Source organism: Macaca mulatta, chromosome 19, assembly GCF_049350105.2.
Source record: "Macaca mulatta isolate MMU2019108-1 chromosome 19, T2T-MMU8v2.0, whole genome shotgun sequence".
Classification (NCBI taxonomy): domain Eukaryota; kingdom Metazoa; phylum Chordata; class Mammalia; order Primates; family Cercopithecidae; genus Macaca; species Macaca mulatta.
In genome coordinates, this window is record NC_133424.1 from 23,708,782 (window position 1) to 23,732,782 (window position 24,001).

The 24,001-nt window shown below is 36.7% G+C and overlaps 1 protein-coding gene across 1 annotated transcript in view; it reads left to right on the plus strand.

Moving 5' to 3' along the window:
• Positions 1-24,001, plus strand: part of LOC100424307 (uncharacterized) — an 87,381-nt gene that overhangs the window by 19,142 nt on the left and 44,238 nt on the right. The window contains 2 exon segments of the mRNA XM_077979902.1: positions 2-594; positions 680-1,142. Of these exon segments, the coding sequence (XP_077836028.1) occupies positions 2-594; positions 680-1,142 (1,056 nt within the window).

Genomic DNA, 24,001 nt, shown 5'->3' on the forward strand with positions numbered 1-24,001 from the left:
AAAGAATTCATGCTACAGTGAATTTTTACAAATGTGAAGAATGTGGAAAAGCCTATAACAGATCCTCAACCTTTACTACGCGTAAGAGAATTCATACTGGAGAGAAACCTTACAAATGTGAAGAATGTGGCAAAGCTTTTAACCAGTCTACAAAACTTACTAGACATAAGAGAATTCATACGGGAGAGAAACCCGACAGAAGAGAAGAATGTGGCAAAGCCTTTAATCATCCCTCAAACCTTACTGCACATAAGAAAATTCATACTCGAGAGAAACCCTACAAATGTGAAGAATGTGGCAAAGCTTTTAACCCATCTTCAATATTGCTAAACATAAGGATTCATACTGGAGAGAAACCCTACAAATATAAAGAATGTGGCAAAGCTTTTAATCGATCCTCAAACCTTACTACACATAAGATAATTCATACTGGAGAGAAACCCTACAAATGTAAAGAATGTGGCAAAGCTTTTAACCAATTCTCAAAACTTGCTAAACATAAGAAAATTCATACTGGAGAGAAATCCTACAAGTGTGAAGACTGTTGCAAAGCTTTTACAGACTCTGTAACCCTTACTAGACATAAGAGAATTCATACTGGAGAAAAAACCCTACAAATGTGAACACTGCTGCAAAGCTTTTATGACTCTGCAACCCTTACTAGACATAAGAGAATTCATACTGGAGAAAAAACCATACAAATGTGAAGACTGTGGCAAAGCTTTTACATACTCTACAACACTTACTAGACATAAGATAATTCATACTGGAGAAAAAATATATAAATGTGAAGATGGAGAAAAAATATATAAATGTGAAGACTGTGGCAAAGCTTTTAACAAATCCTCAATGCTTACTACATGCAAGAAAATTCACACTGGAGAGAAACCATACAAATGTGAAGAATGTGGCAAAACTTTTACAGACTCTGCAACCCTTACTAGACATAAGAGAATTCATACTGGAGAAAAACCACACAGATGTGAAGAGTGTGGCAAAGCTTTTAACAAATCCTCAACACTTACTGCACATAAGAGAATTCATACTGGAGAGAAACTGTACAAATGTGAAGAATGTGGCAAAGCTTTTAACCATTCCTCACACCTTACTACACATAAGAGAAATCATACCAGAGAGAAACTGTGCAAATGTGAAGAATGTGGCAAAGCTTTTAGCTGATCTTCATCACTTACTAAACATAACAATTCATACTGGGAAGTAACCTTACAAATATGAAGAATGTGACAAAGTTTTAACTGATCTGCAAGGCTTATTAAGCATAAGAAAATTCATACCAGGGAGAATCTACAAAAGCAGAAAGCGACAATGATTTTGAGAACACCTCAAACCTTTTCTAAATATAAAAGAAATTATACTGGTGACAAATCCTAGAAATGTGAAGAATGTGACAAAATCTTTAAAAGATTGTCTCACTTATTTTTAGGTAAGATAATTTTTACTGGAGAAAACATCTACAAGGGTGAACAATATTGTGAAACTTTTAATTAATAGTCATATCTTATTGCACAGGAAAGCATTTATACTTGAGAAAAATTATACAAATACAGTGAAATAACCATTAATATCTGCTCACATCTTACTCAATGTTAGAGAGTTGATAAATAATAAAATCATTATAAATGCAATTACTGTAAAAAAAAAAAAAGTCTCTAAAGCAAAGAAGAGGCTGGGCACAGTGGCTCATGCCTGTAATCCCAGCACTTTGGGAGGCTGAGGTGGGTGGATCATGGGGTCAGTACTTTGAGACCAACATGGCCATAGAAACCCCATCTCTACTAATAATACAAAAATTAGCCAGGCATGGTGGTACACACCTGTAATCCCAGCTACTAAAGAGGCTAAAGCAGGATAATTCCTTGAACCTGGGAGGTGAAGGTTGCAGTGAGCCAAGATCACACCATTGCACTCCAGCTTCATGACAGAGCAAGACTGTATCTCAGAAAAAAAGTGAAGAAGAGTATTCATTTTGAAGACAAAGATTACAAACATAAAGAGGGTTGTAGTACCCTTGTATCACAGATTTTATTGTACACATTTTGTACTAAAAAAAAACCCTGAAGCAGTTTCTCCAACTTTGCTCAACATCAAGACATTTATATTGGGAAAGAAATCTTGCAAATATAATAAATTTGGAGAAAAATTGTTTTAATAACTATTTCTTAGAAAACACCAGAGGTTTCATACTAGAATATATTTTTGCAATGTAGTTAATAGGAAACAACGTGTAATCCAAAATGAAGTCAATGTAAATATCAGAGAATTCACAGTAGAAATACCTAAGGCACTGAAGCTATAGACATTACACTAAATCAGAGTGCTAAGTATGGAAAATAAGCCAGAACTAAAGTTGGTAAATAAATTATTTGTATGTCACTTTAAAAGAAGTGAGAATTTTTTAAACGTTATAATTACATTACAAGTATACTTTAGTCCTTAAAATTAGATATTTTAAACACGAATAATGATGCAATTCTACTGTCAAATTACTTCATGCTCTCTTTTCCTTCCTACTGTATTCACCTGTGAAAGCATGTTACTAATGGCTGCATCAAAAATATAAAAGATTTTTTGTTTATTAGGTATACATTATTTATGACCTTTTCTATGGAAAAGGAAAGGCATTAAAATGTAAGATGTGATGAAATTCCAAGTGGAGAGACTCTTTTTAGTTAACATTTATTATTAAGTATTGCATGGATTAGATATTGAGAGTAATATTCTACATTATAGTGATAAAAACTTTTTTAATTTTAGCTAACTAAAATTTATTAGTAGTATATCATTCTACTAATAGTACTTTTACATAATAGAATATAGTACATTATTAAATTTTTAGATTAAGTGTGAACTTAATTTTTTAAAGTGTTTTAAACATGTTAAAACTATTATGCATTCACTAAAGTGTTATTATGCCACTAACTTTAATCTATTCAACCTTACTCAAGGATGTAGATAAAACTAAAAAAGTGTTACCAAATATACTATTTGATAACACAATGGACAACACATAGTAATCTCTTTTGCCAGTGACTTTAAAGTGCAAAGCAGTTAAAGAATATTGTTTCCATAGGTTAAATGTTTGTTTTTTTCTTATTTTAACTTATTTTTCTTAATTTTTGTGAGTACATAGTATGTGTAGGTATTTATGCTATATATAGCCTATTTGGATACAGAAATAAAATGGGTTATAATCACATCAGGGTAAATTAACTATTCATCATCTCCAGCATTTATCCTTCGTATTAGAAACCAATTCTACACTTTTAGATATTTTTAAACGTACAATTACAGTGTTATTCACTACAGGGTCATGTTTATGGTCATAATAAAAGTTATGTACAATTATAAATAAAATTCATACATTTCTAAGTCCAGAATAAACATTTAAAAATTGTTACATATTTTTCATTGAATATATGGCATCTCTGCCTGCAAACACATACAGACTTTTAGTATGGATTTACATAGAGTTAAATATACACATACATTACTCTAAAGATAAACCTTAGGTTTAAGAAAGTTATGGAGTCAGTAAACATGTTTGAATGAGTTTGTACCTATTTTCAGAAGGAAAAAGCAATATTGGAACAAAATGAATCATTTTAATAAGGTGAATAGAAGACTAAAAACCTCAAAAATGCTAAAAGCAAATTGATGCCCTCTGCTTTTTATTGAATTGGTTACTGTAAAATCTATGGCTAACGGATCAGAACCTCCTTATGTAAATTTTTTGTCTTTACTTGTCTGGTACTAATGCTAGACCCGTAATTTTCTTGTTTCTCATATTTTTTCTCTTTTATAGCTTATGAGATTTTCATTATGTGAGCTGGTCAAGGACTGTATGAATGGTTTTTATAAAATTTAGTAGTGCACACAAAATAATTTCTAGGTGTAATTCCACAATTAGTTTATTAAGTTATATTTTATTGAGTTAGAACATTCCATTTAGTTCTTTTAACTGGAGAACTCTATATAAGCCTACTATTTTTTAGTTATTGTTCCTTTCACTTTTTATAATTGACTAAAGTATAATTTCCTATTGATTCACCCAATTTGTTCAGGTAAGTACTAGGGAAGTTTCATAAGTCCTGAGAATGTTTATATATATAAATACAGCAAAAAAAAAAAAAAAAAATGACAGTGTAACTGATGCTCCATAGTAAGGCATAAATAAATATTCCTGTGAAAGTTAGTTTGCAATTTCAAGTAAGAGATAGAAAATATCAATGTTGAACAAATAACTAATTCTTCATGTGAAGAGTCTTTTTTTTTTTTCAGGCTGCAAAACTGAATCTTGCTGAATTTAAAGATGAATTTCACTTCTTTTATGTTCTAATTATCTTTAGTTTTCTTTATCTAATTCTGTGTTTTTCACCTATGTATGCATCACATACCTTCTTTTTCTTTTTCTGTTTTATGGCTACAATTTTCTCATACTCGTTTTTATGCCGTGTCATTTAGCATGGTACTTTGTTGGTTTTCTGAGAAAGCTGGTATTTTTAATGCACTTTAAAAAATGGGTTTAACTGGAGAGTTTGCTTATGAACACAGCTTTCAAATGAGTTAAAAGGCATACACTGTTCACAGGTAAGAGAATTGAATCAGTTAGCATCATTTTTCTCTGTACACAGAAAATCTCATTAAATTCTTACAAAGTTTGGCAAATATAAAATGTCCTAAAATATGTATCTTAGAAATTAAATTTTTAAGAGCTAATAAGTGAATTGTAAATTTAATTTTCTATGATATACTTATAGAACAATGTACATTTCCATGCAGAATCTTCTGTTTTTATGTGTGAATATTAAAAATTTCAAAGTAATAAAATGACCTCTGTAGATTTCAAATTTGGAATAATATTTTTTTGCATATTGATATTACAATTTGGAGGAATTTCTCACTCTTATATCAGTTTTTTTTTGTGGGTGAAGTTTACAGTTTTTATTCTTAATCACCTAATGGTAGTCAGCTTTTTGGTCATTTTCTCTGGAAAACATTTGGAGATCATGGCAGATTTTGGATTAAAACTTTTTTTGTTGTGTTGTATGCAAACTTGTTTACTGTATTCAGAGTGGCCAGTCATGAGACCCTAAGCAACACCTGACCTCTTAGTGTCTTTTGTAACATCTGTAATGAATAAATATAAATTTATTCTGTAAAACATGACATTTTGAAGTATGTATATACATTGTCAAATGCTTAATTCTATGTGATTAATGCTTTATCTCATATAGTTAACATTTTTGTGGTGAGAGCACATAATATTGTCTTAGAATTTTAAAAAACGCAAATACATTATTATGAACTACAGTCACCATGCAGTAGAAGAAAATTTTTGAACTTATTTCTCCTGCCCAACTATAATTACGCATTCTTTGACAGACATCTTTCCAAACCCCCCTTCTAAATACTTTGCTATCTGTTGGTCATAATTTTACTCTCTACTTCAATGAGATTAACTTATTTACAAGCCATGTATAAGTAAAATGAAATAATAATCTTTCTATCTCTTATTTCAATTAATATGTCCTCTAGCTCAAACCATGTAATTGAAAACAATAAAACTGGCTTTTTAAAAGATGAATAGTATTCTCTTGTGTATATACACTACATTGATTGTTGTTGTTGTTGTTGTTGTTTTTTGAGATGGAGTCTCACTCTGTCACGCAGGCTGGAGTGCAATGGCACGATTTTGGCTCACTGCAACCTCCACCTCCTGGGTTCAAGTGATCCTCCTGCCTCAGCCTCCTATGTAGCTGGGATTACAGGCACATGCCCCCATGCCTCGCTAAGTTTTGTATTTTTATTAGAAACGGGGTTTCACCAAGTTGTCCAGGCTAGTATTGAACTCCTGACTTCGTGATCTGCCCACCTCAGCCTCCCAAAGTGCTGGGATTACAGGCGAGAGCCACTGCACCCAGCCTACCACATTGTCTTGATGTACTCATTAGATACTGAACAACTGATTCTATATTTTGGCCATTGTGAAGAGTTTTGCAAACAACACAGAAGTGCAAATGTTTCTTTATTCTGATTTTATTTGTTTGGGATTTATATCCATTATTACAATTGCTGTATCATAGTTTGATTTTAAACTTTTTGAGGTGTCTGTATTTTTTTTTTTAATAATGGTTGTCCTCATTTACATTTAACCCAGAGTGTGGAAGAATTTCCTTCTCTTCCCACCTTTCCTAACACTTTTTTAAAAAATATATATATATAAGAGTAATTCTAACAGGTGTGAGTTGTTCTTTCCTAGGGTTTTTTTTTTTTTTTTTGGCTTGTTTGTTTGTTTGTTTTGAGACAGAGTCTCGCTCTGTCACCCAGGCTGGAGTGCAATGCCTTGGTCTCTGCTCACTGCAATCTCCGCTTCCTAGGTTCAAGCGATTCTCCTGTCTCAGCCTCTGGAGTAGCTGGGATTACAGGCATCTGCCACCATGTCTGGCTAATTTTTGTATTTTTAGTAGAGACAGGGTTTCACCATGTTGCCAGGCTAGTCTCGAACTGCTGACCTCGTGATCCACCCACCTTGGTCTCCCAAAGTGCTGGGATTACAGGAGTGAGCCACTGCGCCTGGCCGATATTGAACATTTTTTATATATATCTCTTGGCCACATGTATGTCTTTTCTTGAAAATATTTACTTAAAACTTTTGCTCATTTTTATTTGCTTTTGTTATATAGTCATTTGAGATTTTTATATATTTTTGACATTAACTCCTTGTTACATGTGTGATTTGCAAATGTTATCTCCCATTTTTTAGTTGTCTCATTTTGATGATTGTATCAGATTGTGTGCAGCATTTAAAAAATTTCAAGTAATCTAACTCAATTTTTGTTTGTTTTCTGAAATTTGAAGATTAAATAAAAACAGTCACTGCCTAGATCAATGTTATTGGGCTTTCACTCTATTTTTTTGGTAGTAATTTTAGAGTTTCAAGCCTTACATTTAAGTATATAATTTATTTAGGGTTGATTTTTATATATGTGGTATGAGATGCAGATCTTGTTTTATTGCTCTCAACGTAGCTATCAAGTTTTCTAGACATCATTTATTGAAGATACTGTCCCTAAGAAATTATCACCTATTTATACAATCAGTTAGCCGTAAATACATGGATATATTTCTTCTCTCTCCCTTTTGCTCCATTAATCTATGTGTCCACTTTTATTCAAGTACCATACTGTTTTTGTTACTATGGTTATGTAGTATATTTCAAATTCAGCGAGGGTGATACCTTCAGCCTATTTTTTCTTGACAGTTTTGACTATTCCAGGTCTTTCTTGGTACTGTATAAATTTTAAATATGTTTTCAAAAAGTATATTTAGTGTGTTGCTGGTATTTTGATAGAAGTTGCATTATATCTGTAGATCATTTTGTGTAATGCAGAAATTTTACATTAAAAATACCAATTCATAAATAATATTTTTTCATTTTGTATTAGTTTCTTATTTTAACATTCCTCAATTTATAATGTAAGGTGTTTCAACTTTTTGTTTAAATTTAATTCAAAGTATAGTTATTATAGATGAGATTGTTTTTAATTTTATTTTGAGATAGTTAATTGTTAGTGTATTGAAGTTCTACCGACTTTTGTATGTTGATTTTGTATACTGTGAGTTTAATAAATTTGTTTACTGGTTCTACTGGTTCTTAGTAAAATGTTAGGCTTTTCTTTACTTAAAATTATGTCATCTGCAAACAGCTATAATTTAATGTTTTTTCCAATCTGGATGCCTTTGATTTTATTTTCTAATTTTTCTGTCTTGGACATTTAGTACCATGCTTAGTAAGACTGAAAAGCTTAAAACATTTCTGTGTTTAGTATGTTGTTAACTGTGCAATTTTTGTTATAAGCGGCATTGATTGACTTGAGGTGCATTTGTCCTATGCCTAATTTTTTCAGAGATTTATCATGAGGAAATGTGACTTTTGTCAAACTTTTATTCTGCATGTATTTAAATGTTATAGATGTGAAATCACAATTTATCCCACATAAATACAAAACATCTTCAGAGACTACTATGAACATCTCTATGCATGCAAACTAGAAAATTTAGAGAAAATAAATACACTCTTAATATACAAAACTTCCCAAAATTGAATCAGGAAGAAACAAAAGTCTTGAACAGAGCAAAAATGTATAATAATATTGAATTAAATATAAAACACACCAACCATAAACAGCCCCGGATCAGATGAATTTACAGCCAAATTTTACCATATATAATAAAGATGAGCTGGTACTAATCCTACTAAAGGTATTCCAAAAATCAAGGTGGAAATTATTCCTAACTTATTATATGAAACCGGCATCATTCTGATACCAAAATCTAGTAAAGATACAACAAAAAAAGACAACTATAGGCCAATATTCTTGGTGAACATGGAAACAAAAATTCTCCATTAAATACTAGCAAGCTGAGTTCATAAGCACATCAAAAAGTTATTTTTCCACAATCATGGGAGCTTTACTTCATGACTGCAATAATGTTTCATCATGTGCAAGTCAATAAGTGTGATTCACCAGTAAAGATGATTAAAAGCAAAAACTTATTATCACAGTAAATGCAGAAAAAGCATTCAAGAAAATTCAATATTCATTCATAAAAATATTCTTAACAAACCAGAAATTGAAGAAACATACCTCAAAATAAAAGCCATCTATTATAAAACTTTATTCAATATCATATTGAACAGGCAAAAGCTGGATGCATTGTCAATAAGAAGAAAAATAAGACAAAAATATCCACTCTAAACACTTTTATTTAACATAGTTCTGGAAGTCCTAGCCAGAGCAATCCAACAAAATAGTCAAATAAAAGTCATCCAAATAGGAAAATAAGTCAAATCGTCTTCACAGACGATATAATTCTCTACCTGGGAAACTTCAAAGACTTCCCCTAAAGATTCTTAAGCCTAAAAAATGACTTCAGCAAATTCTCAAAATACAAAATCCACATACCCAAATGAGTAACATTTCTGTATACCAATAACATTAAAATCAAGAACACAGTTCTGTTTACAATAGCCACAATCAAAAAATAATATCTAGGACTATATTAAATCAAGGAGGTAAAATATCTCTACAAGGAGAACTACAATACACTGCTGAAAGAAATCAGAAAACACAAATAAATGGAAAAGCATTCCGTGCTCATGGATTTTGAAAACTCAATGTAATTAAAATGTCCTAAAGCAACCTATAGATTAAGTGCTATTTCTATCAAACTATCAATGCCATTTTTATAAATTCAATAAAACTGTTCTAAAATTTATATATACAACAAAAAAGTCTAAATAGTTTAAGCAACATTAAAAAGAATAAACCTGGAGGCCTCACATTACCTGACTTCAAACTTTACTACAAGTTACAATAACCAGTATAACCTAGTTCAGGTACAAAAGTATATATATAGAACAATGAAACAAAGGAGAAGTATCTGAAATAAAGCTACACTCCTGCAACCAACTTATTTTTGACAAAGTCAACAGAAATAAAAAGGAAATAAATCCCTATTTAATAGATAGTACTGGGAAAACTGGTTAATCATATGCAGAAGAAAACTGGACCCTTACCTCTCATTACACAAAAAGTATAACAAGATAGATTAAAGACTTAACTGAGACTTCAAGCTGTAAAAATGCTGAAAGAACACTTAGTACTCTAGACACTAGAAATAATTTATAACTAACACTATAAAAATGAATGCAACAAAAATAAAAATAGAAAATTGCCACCTACTTAAACTAAAGAGCTGCACAGCAAAGGAAGCTATTGACAAAGTAAAGAGACAATCTACAGTATAAAATAAAATATTTGCAAATTGCAAACAACAAAGAATAAATATTATCTATCAGAAATTTATTAAAAAACAGACAAATAATATGAATAGACATTTTTAAAAGGACGACATGAAATCTGCCAATAAACATGCATACTCAAAGTTCCTAGTCATCAGAGAAATGTAGATCAAAATGACAATGTGATACCATCTCACACCAGTTAGAATGACTTATTAAAAGTTAAAAACTGACAAATGTGAAAGTTGTAGAAAAAAAGGAATCTTTATATACTGTTGGTGGAAATGCAAATTAATTCAGCCCCTCTGGAACACAGTTTGGAGATTTCTCAAAGAACTACAAATAGAATTGCCATTTGACCCATCAATGCAATTACTGAGTATATATCCAAAATAAATTATTTGACACAGAAGTCCTGCACTCACATGTTTACTGAAGCACCATTTACGGTAGCAAAGACATAGAATTAAACCAGGTACCTATGAATCTTAGATCCATGTTGCTGCAAAGAATATTTTTTTTTTTGTGGCTGCATAGTATTGCATGGTGTGTAAGTACCTCAAATACCACCTGTTCTCACTTATAAGTGGGTGCTAAACATTGGGGGAATACAGAAACAAAGATGGAAACAATAAACACTGGATTTTTTTTTTTTTTAAAGGAAGGAAAGCATTGAAAAACTACTTATCAGGTATGATGTACACTACTTGGGCAATTTTTACTAAGTGCCCAAACCTTAACATCTTGCAGTATACCTACGTTGCAAATTTTTTTGTGTATCCCTTGAATATAAAATAAAAGTAATAAAATGTCCTGTGGTATAATGACATGTTACATTTCTTTAGTTCTGGGTTGGTAATTTAAATTAGAGGTGAAAGAAACAAAATTACGCTCCCTTTGGGCACAAGGGTGAATGTTTCCCCAGGTCTGCCCACATCCTAAAAGCTAACATATCTGAAAGCTCTTGGCCTTTAACCCAAGAAGTGTTTTATTCCCAAGTGTGCAGCTAAAATAAATGACTACATCTTTATGTTTTATTTTAGGGCTACAGGGTTAACTTGTTTCTCCACTCTTTTTGGGAAAATAATGGTAAGTTGTTAAATCACATGTCTTATTTTAGAGTAAACCATTTTTGTAAATATGAGACTGTGAAAATTATGTTACATTTCTGAATTAAAATAAAAACATTTTTCTAGTGAAAAAAAGCATAAAAATCTTATGGTCATAGCCCAAGAACCATAAAACAGAGAGTGTTGGTTATTTAAGACCACGCTCCTGAAACCATTTCATCACAACCATATTGGTGAGTAAAGGAATAGTGGATCAGAAGGTTCTTTCAGAATACTTTTCTTATTTTATTGCAATGTTAAATATTTACTTGTCTTTATTATTTGCCATATAGAAGTCTGTACTTCTACAAAAGATGCCATGAATTTCAAGTTAATATGCTCAGACATATATGCTCACCAGAGTCTCTAGAAGGACTCTAATATGTTTGTGATCGCGGTGTATCCTTTCTGGCCTTTCTTGTGTTGCTTTGTTTGTGTAAAATAGGAAGGCAAGAAGTAAAGTAGAGTCAACCAGGACATTTCTAGTTTCTACAGCAACAGCAGTTAAATTTTCATATTATGTCAACTAGAAATAATGATAATAGTCCAAAACAAAAAAACTGATACTTTATATTTTTGTGTCTTATATAGTATAACATTTTTATAGTGTCTGAATTATAGAAGTTAAACAACTTGAACATAAAAGTGTCATCTAAATAATAGTATTATTTCAATAGCTTATGATTGTGAGTTACAATTGCCCCATTGGATTTACTGGAAAACACTTATTTAAATATGTACTTATTTTTTGAGACTGAGTTTCGCTCTTGTTGCCCAGGCTGGAGTGCAATGGCGCGGTCTCGGCTCACTGCAACCTCTGCCTCCTGGGTTCAAGCGATTCTCCTGCCTCAGCCTCCTGAGTAGCTGGAATTACAGGCATGCGCCACCACACCTGGCTAGTTTTGTATGTTTAGTAGAGACGGGGTTTCTCCATGTTGGTCAGGCTGGTCTTGAACTCCCGACCTCAGGTGATCCACCTGCCTTGGCCTCCCAAAGTGCTGGGATTACAGGCGTGAGCCATCGTGCCTGGCCTGGAAAGCACTTATTTGTCTTCTAAGTGTAAATAAAGAATAGGCTTTCCGTAATCCTAAGCATACAGATCTTTTAAGATTAGTGGCTGAGCGTGGTTGTTCATGCTGTTGCAGGAAATTAAGGAACCAGAGAGACCAATCGGGATGCAGGAGAGCTTTTATTTTAGGTGTACACCAGCTCAGTGGACAAGTGTCCTGAAAGTCTGAGCCCTGAAAAAAGAAAGCGAGCAACTTTTAAGCGTTTTCTGTTGGGGAAAACTTGAAGAAAGAAGCAGGTTTGCAGAAGTGAAAACTAAAGCAGTTAATCATTCGTGCCATATTTTACAACTTAGGAGAAACGTGAGTTGTAACTTTCACTGATCTATTTTGTGATCTCGCAGCTGCACAGCAAGAATAACAGGGACTTACAGAACTTACAAAATATGTGGGAAAGAGGTATGGTGAATGTTTCACAGACCGTTAGAGGCCTTTAGAGGAGCAGTTAATATTCTTTTTATACCTTTTCTTCAGGGGGTTACTTCACACCTATTCTAACCTAACCTTAAAGTGTAAATTTAATTTCTTTTTAATTTTGTACTTCATCCCCCCCTTTTGGTACTCTATATAAGAATCATGTTTAATAGAGAGCACCACAATTATCAAGTTCTTCTTGGGTTGATATATATTCTCCTTGGGGCAAAGCCTGATACTTAGTTAATGCCATTATTTGGGCAGTGGTGTGTGGCCACGATTGCCTCTATAGTTGACTGAACACTTCTGATAAGAAAAGGCAGGAGACAAGGGAGAGTTAGGCAGGCACCTATGATAAGGAGGAACCCACCTATTAAGGTCTTGAACCCATGAAAGGTCAAAAACCATCCTCTAAAAAGAGAATTTGGAGATCATCTTGACCAGGTTTGAACTTGAACATGGGCTAACGTCTGCATCCTGGCCGTAATTTCCATGACAGCTCACCTATTATTGTCTATTTCTAGACAGCAGTTTGTTAAGTTAAACTTTCCACATACTCTTTCTTCTGAGGCTAGGAAGTAATCTAGTGCCAGCCTGTTTCAATATATGGCACTCTTCATCTGTGTAGCTTGTGAAACCAGTAAATTTAAAGCTCTTGATGTTTCATTGGTTGTTATTTTGAGGACAGCTTGGAGACTTATGATACAGTTGAGCTTGTAAATTGGGGTATGGTACCCCCATGACCCATCTTGTGCCCAGGTAGCTGGTCCATAGTATTTGATGATTTTTTCAGGAGGTCACTCATTATCTTCCTAGTCCCCTATGTCTACATCCTTTTGATGTTTGTGTCTATTCTTGTGATTATGCTTCCTTTAGTTCTTCCATTTTCATAATAAACTGGTTATCTTAAGAGTTCCACTTGCTTTAGAGGAATTAGAAAGAAGTATGGCTTGATTGTTCCTAATACATATGTCCCTGTCCATTTAGCCAGCAGTTGCTGATATGCCCGCACTCCACAAATCCAATATAGACCAGAAGGTGCTTTCCAAGTATTTGGAGCCTCTAGCTGATGCCAAGAATGGCTATTTCTAGACAGCAGTTTGTTAGTAGAGTAGAGAATCGAGAGAAAAGGTTTGGATCTGGTAAGTAGGAGTCGTTCTGGGCATTTCTCCATAGAGTCTTATTTTTAGTCTCAACACAATACTGTTGCCCTAGGCAGGTAGCCTTATGGAAAGCTGCACCTTTGAACCTTGCTTGACAAATATTAAAGTACAAGGATAAGGTTCCTTTGTAGGTAGATGGGACCAGATTTTATTTAGAAGGGCTCCTTCTATTGACCCATCGTGGATCTCAAACTAATCTCCAGGCGCAAACTCAGGGTCATAGCATATATAAGGCTGGTCATCTCCTGGGTCACAGACTGAGTTGGTGGTTTGGTTGTAAGTACAGAATCCTAAGAGAGTCCTGGTGTATTCATAGTGTGTATAGAATAATAAAGTTTTAACTACTGTGTTTCTATCCATGTGGTATGTATGCAATGTGGATATCTTTCTTTAAATTGTATTTGTTTTTGCTTAGCCTTAAGTACCGCTATTAGTAAAGCAAGCAAACAAACAAACAATATTTTTTTACTAGACATGGGCATGTAAGTTTTTTCTCTAGACAGAGAGACTGGGCAATAATGATAGCATAGTAACAAGGCAATCAACAACAGTAAGATAGCAATCAAACTTAAAATTTCTATCCACATTTACTTATCTGATGACAATACTTAAGTGTCGGCTGAGTGTAGACTACTCAGCTTCCAGTGTGACTAGAGCGGGGCTTACTATTTTCTCAAGCTTCTGCCATGTGTAGACAGGTCACTTCTGAAGTGACCAGAGCAGGGCTGTTATCTTTTCCACTGACAATGTGGTCTCATCACAGGATCAGCCAGGTTGGATGGTCTGGGTCCTGTTGGCTGGTCTACTGGTCCTAGGCTGCCAGTTTTAGCCAACTGTGGTGGATTTAAGGCATGATACCTGCAACTTTAACAGCAGTGGGAGTGGACAAAATTACAGTGTGGGGCCCAACCTATATGGGTCCCAGAGTAGTTGGATTCCACTTAACTCAAACAGACTCCTAAGGTTTGAAAAAGTGTGCTGAGTCTGCCAGATTTATAGGCATCTTTTTTTCTTACACCTAACCATGAATCTTTTGCATAGCCAGCCCTAAGTCTTACATCTGCCTTTTTAAAGTTAATTCCCTTATTTCCTGTAGGTCATCTTTAACCTGATTTATAATTATCTCACAGGGCAAATACCCAGTTTGTTTTGTGGGGCTGCGCCTGACTCAGAGGAGGACCACGGGCGAGACCTGTTCCTACCTTAGATGAGTTTCTTGACAAAATTTCTTCAACAGCTGCTTGAGTGTCCAGTTCAGATGCTCCACTTTTCCTGAGCTCTGCAGTTAGTGGGCTGTGCGTAACTTCCACTTCATTTTTAATAGTCAAGTTAAGTTCTGAACTATTTCAGCCACAAATGCTGGTCCATTGTCTGATCCTAGAGTTAGAGGCAGTTCAAATCTGGGGATAGTGTCCCTTAACAACACTTTGGTCACCTCTTGTGCTTTCTCTGTCTGGGTGGGGAAGGCCTTGACCCATCCTGAAAAGGCACAAACAAACACCAACATGTACCGATAACCCCCAACTTGGGGCAGTTTGGTGAAGTCCATAAGCAGGTTTTCACGGGGCATGGCTCTTGTTTCTTGAATTCTCGGGGGCTGGTTAGGCCCTTGTCAAGGGCTGTTCTAAGCACAAGTCAAACGCTGCTCACAAACAGTTTGAGTGATGGCAGTGAGCCATGGCACATAGAAATGACGCTCTAATAATGTCTCTAGTGCTGTCTTTCTTATGTGAGTTCCTTAGTGGAACTGTTTCACAAATCTGGGGGCTACCATCTCAGGAATGGCTAGTTTTCTATTGGAGAACTTCCACCATCCTCCTTCAATGTAATTCCCATTTTCCTGGGCAACCAAGCCCTTTTATTAGGAGTGTTCCTTGGAGTCTCTGGGAGAAGAATCTCCAGGAGGAGAGGCATAGCCAAGGCTTCCTCTTTAGAAGGCAGATATGTCATTGCAGCCCGCTTTGCCATTTTGTCTGCCTTTCTGTTTGTTTGTTTGTTTGTTTGTTTTTGGCATCTAATGTTCCTGCCCTCTGGTGCCCCTTGCAGTGCATTACTGCTACTTGTTTTGAGGCTCATACAGCATCCAAGAGCTGTAGAATTTTTCCTTATACTTTATTTCTTTACTTTCAGCAGTTAAGAGTCCTCTTTCTTTGTAAATAGTCCCATGAACATGCAAAGTAGCAAAAGCATATTTGGAATCTGTGTAAATATTTGCCTTCTGGTCTTTCGCTAGCCAGAGAGCTCTTGTTAGAGCTATTAGCTTTGCCTTTTGAGCAGAAGTTCCCATCGACAAAGACTGCACCTCTACTACAAAGTCAAAAGTCATCACTGCATACCTCGCTCAGTGGACCCCCTCTAGTATGAAGCTGCTTCCATCAGTAAAATATTTAACATCCAGGTCCCTGAGGTGCCGATCTGTCAAATTTCTCCAGCTTGAGAACACTTCATTTACCATATCCACACAGCAGTGAAGGGGGGCCTCCTGGCATTGACTCGATATGAAGCAAGGTAGCCGGGTTGAGGGTATTTAGAGTTTCTAAAGTTATGCCGGGACTGTTACATAAGAGCCCTTGGTATTGGGTTATTTTCGGATTTGATAACTAATAGTGGCCCCTTAAGTCCATGAAAATTATAACTCCCATAACCCAGTGTTGTACCCAGATTGTTAGTTGTTGTCTTAAAGTCAGTTTATTAGCTTCCTGTGCCAGCAGAGCTGTGGTAGCTACTGCTTTAAAACAAGGAGGCCATCTAGGTGCCACAGAATCCAATTGCCTGGATAAGTACGCCACCAGGCAATGCTATGACCTTATGACTTGAGTTAAAACTTCTATGGCCATTCCCTTTTTCTCACAGACATATAAAAGAAAGGCTTACTTAGATCTGGCAGTGCTAAAGCTGGGGCCTAAGTTAAGGCTTCTTTGATTTTTTTTAAAAAGCCTTCTCCTGGTGGGCCTCCCAGAGAAGGGACTCCTTCTCTCCTGGCTTTGTGGCTTAGCCATGAGTGATAAATTTGGAATCTAAATGTGTCAGAACCTTGCTGCCCCTAGGAACTCTTTTACCTGTTGCTGGGTGATTGGAGTGGGAAACGCACAGCCAGGTTTCGTTCACTACCCTTGGCTTACATAGAAGCCTAAACACTGGACACTTTCAAAGCAAAATTGAGCCTTTTCCCCTGACACTTTATATTCTGCCTTGTACAGCAGGTGCAGGAGGTGTTGGGTTCCTCCTGGGTGCAGCAGCCCTCGGCCAGTGGCTTTTTCATACCACTGCCGTGACCATTTTCTTTATTGTTATTCTCTGAACATTCATTCTTCTAGCGTCCTTTCCCTTTTGCACTGTGCACATTGATTTCTCTCTAGCCTCAGCCAGCTTTTAAATTTCTGTCCAGAGGGGCCTCTTCCATGACTGCATTTATGCTTGCATTCACGCCTCTTTGCAAAGCTAGCTTCTCTTCCTGTAAGAGCTGCTGTTAGCAAATTAGCCTTTCTTTTTTTTCTTTTCTTCTTCTTTTTTTTTTTTTTTGGTGAAACGGAGTCTCGCTCTGTCGACCGGGCTGGAGTGCAGTGGCTGGATCCCGGCTGACTGCAAGCTCCACCTCCCGGGTTCACACCATTCTCCTGCCTCAGCCTCCTGAGTAGCTGGGACTACAGGCGCCGGCCACCAGGCCCGGCTGATTTTTTTGTATTTTTAGTAGAGATGGGGTTTCACCGTGTTAGCCAGGATGGTCTCGATCTCCTGACCTCGTGATCCGCCCTCGGCCTCCCAAAGTGCTGGGATTACAGGCGTGAGACACCGCGCCCGGCAAATTAGCCTTTCTTAAGCCTCTGATCAGCCTCCTTCTTTGCCTCCTGATCTCGGTTAATGTACACCTTGGTAGCCACTTTAATATGCCGAGTAGCCAAATTTCTGCCTGATATTTCCCTGGGCCTGCCTTATAAATGCCGTATTCACCATGTGCTGATTTTCAGCAGCCTCAGTGTTAAACGGAGTGTACAACTGAAATGTCTCACAAAATCTTTCATAAAACTGGCTTGGACTTTTATCTACACCTTGCAGCACCTCTGAGATTTTTCCTGTATTGATTGCCTTTTTCTTGCCATCGCTCAACCCTTGCAGAAGCGCTTCACAGCACTTTTGCAGGCACTATAGCTGAGTTGCCTCATCTGGGTCCTACTGGGGGTCTTTTTGTTTCCTTGAGAAGAAGGCATTTGCATAACTCAGGCGCGACCAGACCTGAGACGACAGCCTGTCTGACTTTCTGAGCTTCCACCTTAACTTCCCGGAGTGAGGGCTCAGACTTCCCCTTCTGGGGTATAGGCTGGGGCGTAAATCCACCTAAGCCTGGCTGCTCAGGGGCAGTTATAGCCTTCGTAAAGGAGAGTAGATTGGAACATATGGAAAAGGGGCCCCCATTCCTTCTGATGGTTTTTGCAAAACCGATTTTTCCTGTAGCTTTCCTTTTTCTTCGTAGCTGCCTGTGCAGCCAGTTGATTTTTCTCGGACTTCCTTTTTAACTCTGTTTGCCGGTGAAGCTGCTTTCTCGTTTTTGTAATACGCTGCCAGGCAAGCCTGCATCTAGCCGAGTCAATATAAGGAAAATTTGGTCTGAATGCCCTGACTGATCTACTCCGGTCACCATTTTAAATACACGGCCAATTGTTTCCTTATCTATAGTACCTCTGGCAGGTCAGCCAACACTAAATGAGGCCAATTCTAATTTACAAAGAGTTTTCAGCATCTGAGGGGTTAACTTAACTCCCTAATTCCCTGCAAAGCCTTTCTTAAAGTTCTTTAACATATTTTTTAATTCTAATGGGGTGGGTTTTGACGCTTTTCCTCCCATCGCGCGCATTCACTCTTCCTTTCGTTTTGGACTGATTGGAGGATTGGACCTGGTTGGTCCTACACTGCTTGGAGCATACAGCCTCTACTAAGAGACCTGCAGCCCCCACTAAGAGACCTGCAGCCCCCCATACGCCACTCCTTGCATTGGTTCTTCTCCGAACTGTCTCTTTCACATGAACTCACACACTTCCCCACTCTTAAATCCCTTTCCTCGTTGGGGCATCGAGCCACTCTCACTGCCTCCAGTTTCCTTTCCTAACTGACTAAGCGAGCCACTCTCACCTCCTGTGTCAGTTACCTTTAGTCAAAAGTGGCGAGCCACTCACCACTTTCAGTTTCCTTTCCTGACCCACCCGTGAGCCTCTCTGGCGCTCTGTCGGTTAGGGTGTAAGTTTCATTCGAATCAACGAGCCACTTCTGTTATTCCCAGTCCCTCTGGGTCGGATTAGTCGTCACACCCTGGAAGGTGATCAGCCTCCCCTTCTGTCCTTTGGGATGGGTCCTGTCTCAGGACCCAAACCTTACCACGGTTCAGATGTCTGCCCGCGCTTCCTCGTACTATTCAGCCGTCCCCTTTACCGGTTCCATTGCGCTGTCGGGATGAACACCAGGACACTGGAGGGCCCATCCCCTTTGGGGCTGAAGCTCTCCCGGTGGCTCCAAGGGTCCCAGACCTCCCCTGTCCCAGGGCCTCAGTCCCACAGGCAAAGGAGACAGTAACCTGCTGTCTCTGGTCCAGGGTTTCGGCACCAAAATGTTGCAGGAAGGAACTGGAGAGACCGATCGGGATGCAGGAGAGCTTTAATTTTAGGTGTACAGGGGCTCAGCGGACAAGTATCCTGAAAGTCTGAGCCCTGAACAGAGAAAGCGAGCAACTTTTAAGTGTTTAGGGGCGGGAAAAACGTGAAGCAGGAAGCAGGTTTACAGAAGTGAGAACAAAAGCAGTTAATCATTCAGGCCATTTTTTACATCTTAGGAGAAACATGAGTTGCAACTTAACTTTCACTTATCTATCTTGTGACCTTGCAACTGCACAGCAAGAAAAACAGGGACTTACAGAACTTACAAAATATGTGGGAAAGTGATATAGTTAATGTTTCACAGACCCTTAGAGGTCTTGCAGAGTTGCAGTTAATGTTCTTTTTATAATGTTTCTTCAGGGGGTTACTTCACGCCTATTCTAACCTAAACTTAAACTGTAAATTTAATTTCTTATTAATTTTCTACATTAACACCTGTAATCCCAGTACTTTGGGAGGCCGAGGTGAGTGGATCACAAGGTCAGGAGATTGACACCATCCTGGACAACATGGTGAAACCCCGTCTCTACTGAAAATACAAAAAATTAGTTGGGTGTGGTGGTGCATGCCTGTAGTCCCAGCTACTCAGGAGGCTGAGGCAGGGGAATCATTTGAACCCAGGAGGTGGAGATTGCAGTGAGCCAAGATGGCACCACTGCACTTCAGCCTGGTGACAGAGCGAGACTCCATAAGAAAGAAAGAAAGAGAGAGAGAGAGAGAGAGAGAGAAAGAGAGAAAGAAAGAAAGAAAGAAAGAAAGAAAGAAAGAAAGAAAGAAGAGAAAGAAAGAAGAGAAAGAAAGAAAGAAAGAAAGGAAAGAAAGAAAGAGAGAGAGAGAGAGAGAAAGAAAGAAAGAAAGATTAGTACTTTCAGTTTCTTTTTGTTTTTTGTTTTTTCAAACACGGAGGGAGGGGAAGGTGGGGAGGCTCCAAAGGTGTCCCTGGACCCCGGGCCAGCCACTCCCACTGTGCACACAAGATTAGTACTGTGTTTGGATTTGAATAAAATTCACAGGTTTGTAATCACAGAAATTGTAATATTTTTTTCGAATAGAAGTGATGAAGCAATAGAAATAAGTTGTTAACATGAGTTTAAAAGAAACTTTGTTTTCATTAAAGAACATTTAAAATAACATTGTAAGTGACTGATTAGAAATTCCAATCTATTTCATTTTAGTAACTTAAAAGACTTAATATCCTTAAATTATTTCCTCAATAAAAGATTCTTTTGTTAGTGTTTCTGAAACTTTCAGAAATTGTAGACTACTTAATTGATGATAATGTAAATGCAGACCACAAATTTTCTATATAGTTATAGGCTCATCTTAGCTTTTAATATAAAAATTTAATAGAGTTCAAAAGTAAAATTAGTGGCTCTTTTAAGTCATGAGAGGGATATCATTGTAAGAATCCATTTACCAAAGTATTTGTGTTAGGCTTAGTAATAAGTGCTTTAAACCAAAAATCAAGTTTTACATACTATCTAAGGCTAAGCAAGAGTGTTTTTTAAATTCCTTTTTATTTCTACTAAATTAGAAAATTCAAAGCTAAAATGTTAGATCAGAAATGAAAACAAGCATTAGGCAAGGGAATGTTGGGTATAATGGTTGAGATTAAAACTCAGTATCAGGTGATTTCTAATTGTATCCCAGTTCTGCTTCTTATGGGCTGTATGACCTGAATACAGTTTCTTGACCTCTCTGTGCATGACTCTTCAGCTGTACAGTAAGGATAATAGTGCCTAAATCCTAGAGCTTAGGTAAAATTAAAGCAATTAATGCAAATAGAGGTGCCCAAATAGCACCCAGCACATAGCTAGGGTACAGTAAATTTATTAGCTCCTAATTGTTAATTCTGTTAGATCATGCTCAGTGTTAAACCTGAAAACAAGGTGGCCACATTAGTGGTTTGTAACCCGTGTTTATTCTAATCTAATTCTAATTTAGTCAGTCTGAAGATATAATAGTAGTTAAATGTTTTTAATACCACCATTGGTATATTCCCATATATTAACATACAGCATGGATATAAATATTATGATGAGATTTCTCATTGAGTACTGTTCTTTAGCACTCCAGTAACACTAGATAAATAAGCACTTAAATACCAAGTGTTTGTCAATTTTAAAATTAGAAAAGAAGGAAAATTGTTTCCTCATTTACTTGTTTAATGCATTTCTTATTGCCAAGTAATTATTTATGTTGATTTGATAAATTTAAATGTAGTTGAGAAATATATTTAAAATAACTTTTTTCTTTAACAAGTAAAGAAAATCATTTATTTAGACATTTAGAAAAAATTTTACTCTAAACAGTTGCTTTAGAGTCTGTCTTTTAAAGTATTATATTATTTTGAGCATTAAAAATCAAGATATTTTATTCTTGAGTGTTGGGTTCAGACTATTCCTAATATTAAAAATTTACTTACCTACATCACTAAATGAGCAAGCCATTTTCAACAAAAGGTATACGTATATGGTTTCCAAAATTAAAAGATGAAAAAGCACTTTTTTCTCTGGCCCAATTTATTTATTTATTTATTTATTTTGAGATGGAGTCTTGCTGTGTTGTCCAGGCTGGAGTGCAGTGGCGTGATCTTGACTCTCTGCAACCTCTGCCTCCTGGGTTCAAGTGATTCTCCTGCCTCAGCCTCCCCAGTAGCTGGTATCACAGGCACACACCACCACATCCAGTTAATTTTTGTATTTCTAATAGAGAAATACTGTGCCTGGCCTACTCTTAGTTATTTTTTAATTAATTTTTTTTTTTGAGACAGAGTCTCACTTTATCACCCAGGCTGGAGTACAGCAATGTGATCTCAGCTCAAGGCAACCTCTGCTTCCTGGGTTCAAGCAGTTCTCACCTCATCCTCCTGAGTAGCTGGGATTACAGGCGCCCTCCACCACGACTGGCTAATTGTATTTTTAGTAGACACAGGGTTTCACCATCTTGACCACGCTGGTCTTGAACTCTTGATCTCGTGATCCACCTGCCTCAGCCTCCCAAAGTGCTGGGATTACAGGTGTGAGCCACCCTGCCTGGCCTTAGTTATTTTTAAATATACAACACATTATTGTTCACTATAGTCACCCTGCTGTGCAATAGATCTCAAGCCCCCCCCCCCCGCCTTTTTTTTAGACAGGGTTTCACAGCTTTTGCCCAGACTGAAGTGCAATGGCACAGTCTCGGCTCACTGCAACCTCTGCCTCCCGGGTTCAAGCGATTGTCCTGCCTCAGCCTCCAGAGTAGATGGGATTACAGGCACCCTCCAACATGCCTAGCTAATTTTTGTATTTTTAGTAGAGATGGGGTTTCACCATGTTGGCCAGGCTGGTCTCGAACTCCTGACCTCAAGGGATCAGCCCGCTTCAGCCTCCCAAAGTGCTGGAATTACAGGTGTGAGCCACCGCACCTGGCCTCAAAATCTTTTGACTGCTGTTTATTTGAAACTTTGTAGCCTTTGATAAATATCTCTCTATTTCCCACCATCTCCAGCTTCTGGTGACCATTATTCCAGTTTCTACTTTTTTGAGATACATTTTAGTTTACATATAAATGAGATCATGCAGTATTTGTCTTTCTGTGTCAGGCTTATTCCATCTAGCATAATGTCCTCCAAATTTATCTATATTGTTTCAAATGATAAGGTTTACCCATTTATTAAGACTGAATCATATTCCATTGTGTATCTATACCACATTTAAATAAAAATTTAAATGCATTCATCTGTGGGTTGAAAAACTCATGTGTTATGAAAGGTTATTTCTGTGTTAAAACATGTATTGGCTAGGCACAGTGACTCACACCTGTAATCCCAGCACTTTGGGATGCCGAGGCGGGCGGATCACGAGGTCAAGAGATTGAGACTATCCTGGCCAATATGGAGAAAAACCTGTCCCTACTAAAAATACAAAAATTAGATGGACATGGTGGCTCAGTCTGTAGTCCCAGCTCCTCGGGAGGCTGAGGCAGGAGAATTGCTTGAACTTGGCAGGCGGAGGTTGCAGTTAGCCAAGATCATGCCACTGCACTCCAGCCTGGCCACAGAGCAAAACTCCGTCTCAAGCAAGCCAACAAAATGCATATATTAATGTAATTCAGCATACACATATCTTATTAATAATAGCTAACTTGTACTGAGCAGTAACCATAACACAATATATGTCTGTAATGAATTTATTTCCCACAGTAACTTAATAACATTGGTATTATTGCTATTTTCATTTTACAGAGGAAGTAACAGAGCCACCAAGAGAAATGACTGGCTGACAATAGCAGAGCCAGGAATAAAACACAAGAAACTTTGTCTCCAGAGATAACACCCTTGAGTACAACAATAACAACCGTTCAAACAAAAAAAAATTTTTAACAGTCATTTTTAATAAAAATTAACAATAATTGAATAATTGGATACATTGTCATTGTTATATGTGTGTGTGAATATAAAAAAAAAAGTTACCTAAAGGAGAAATAATTTAAGCCAGAAAAAAGATAAGTTAGTTAATATTTGTAATAAATGTAATTGGAAAGTATTTAATTATTATTTGCAGATGATATCTTTGTTTACTTAGATAACAAAAGTAAATAAAAGACTGTTTTAAAAGTCTATTGAGACGGTAGGCAAAATTATAAGATAATCCCCAGGATTTCCAGTCTGTTGCACACCTGCTGTGCAATTCTTTTTATCTGAGTGTAAAAATATGTGTGAATGTGGTGGGAAATCTCTCATAAAATTTGGTTACTCATGTATTGTCTTTGTGTTTATCAAAAGACACATTAT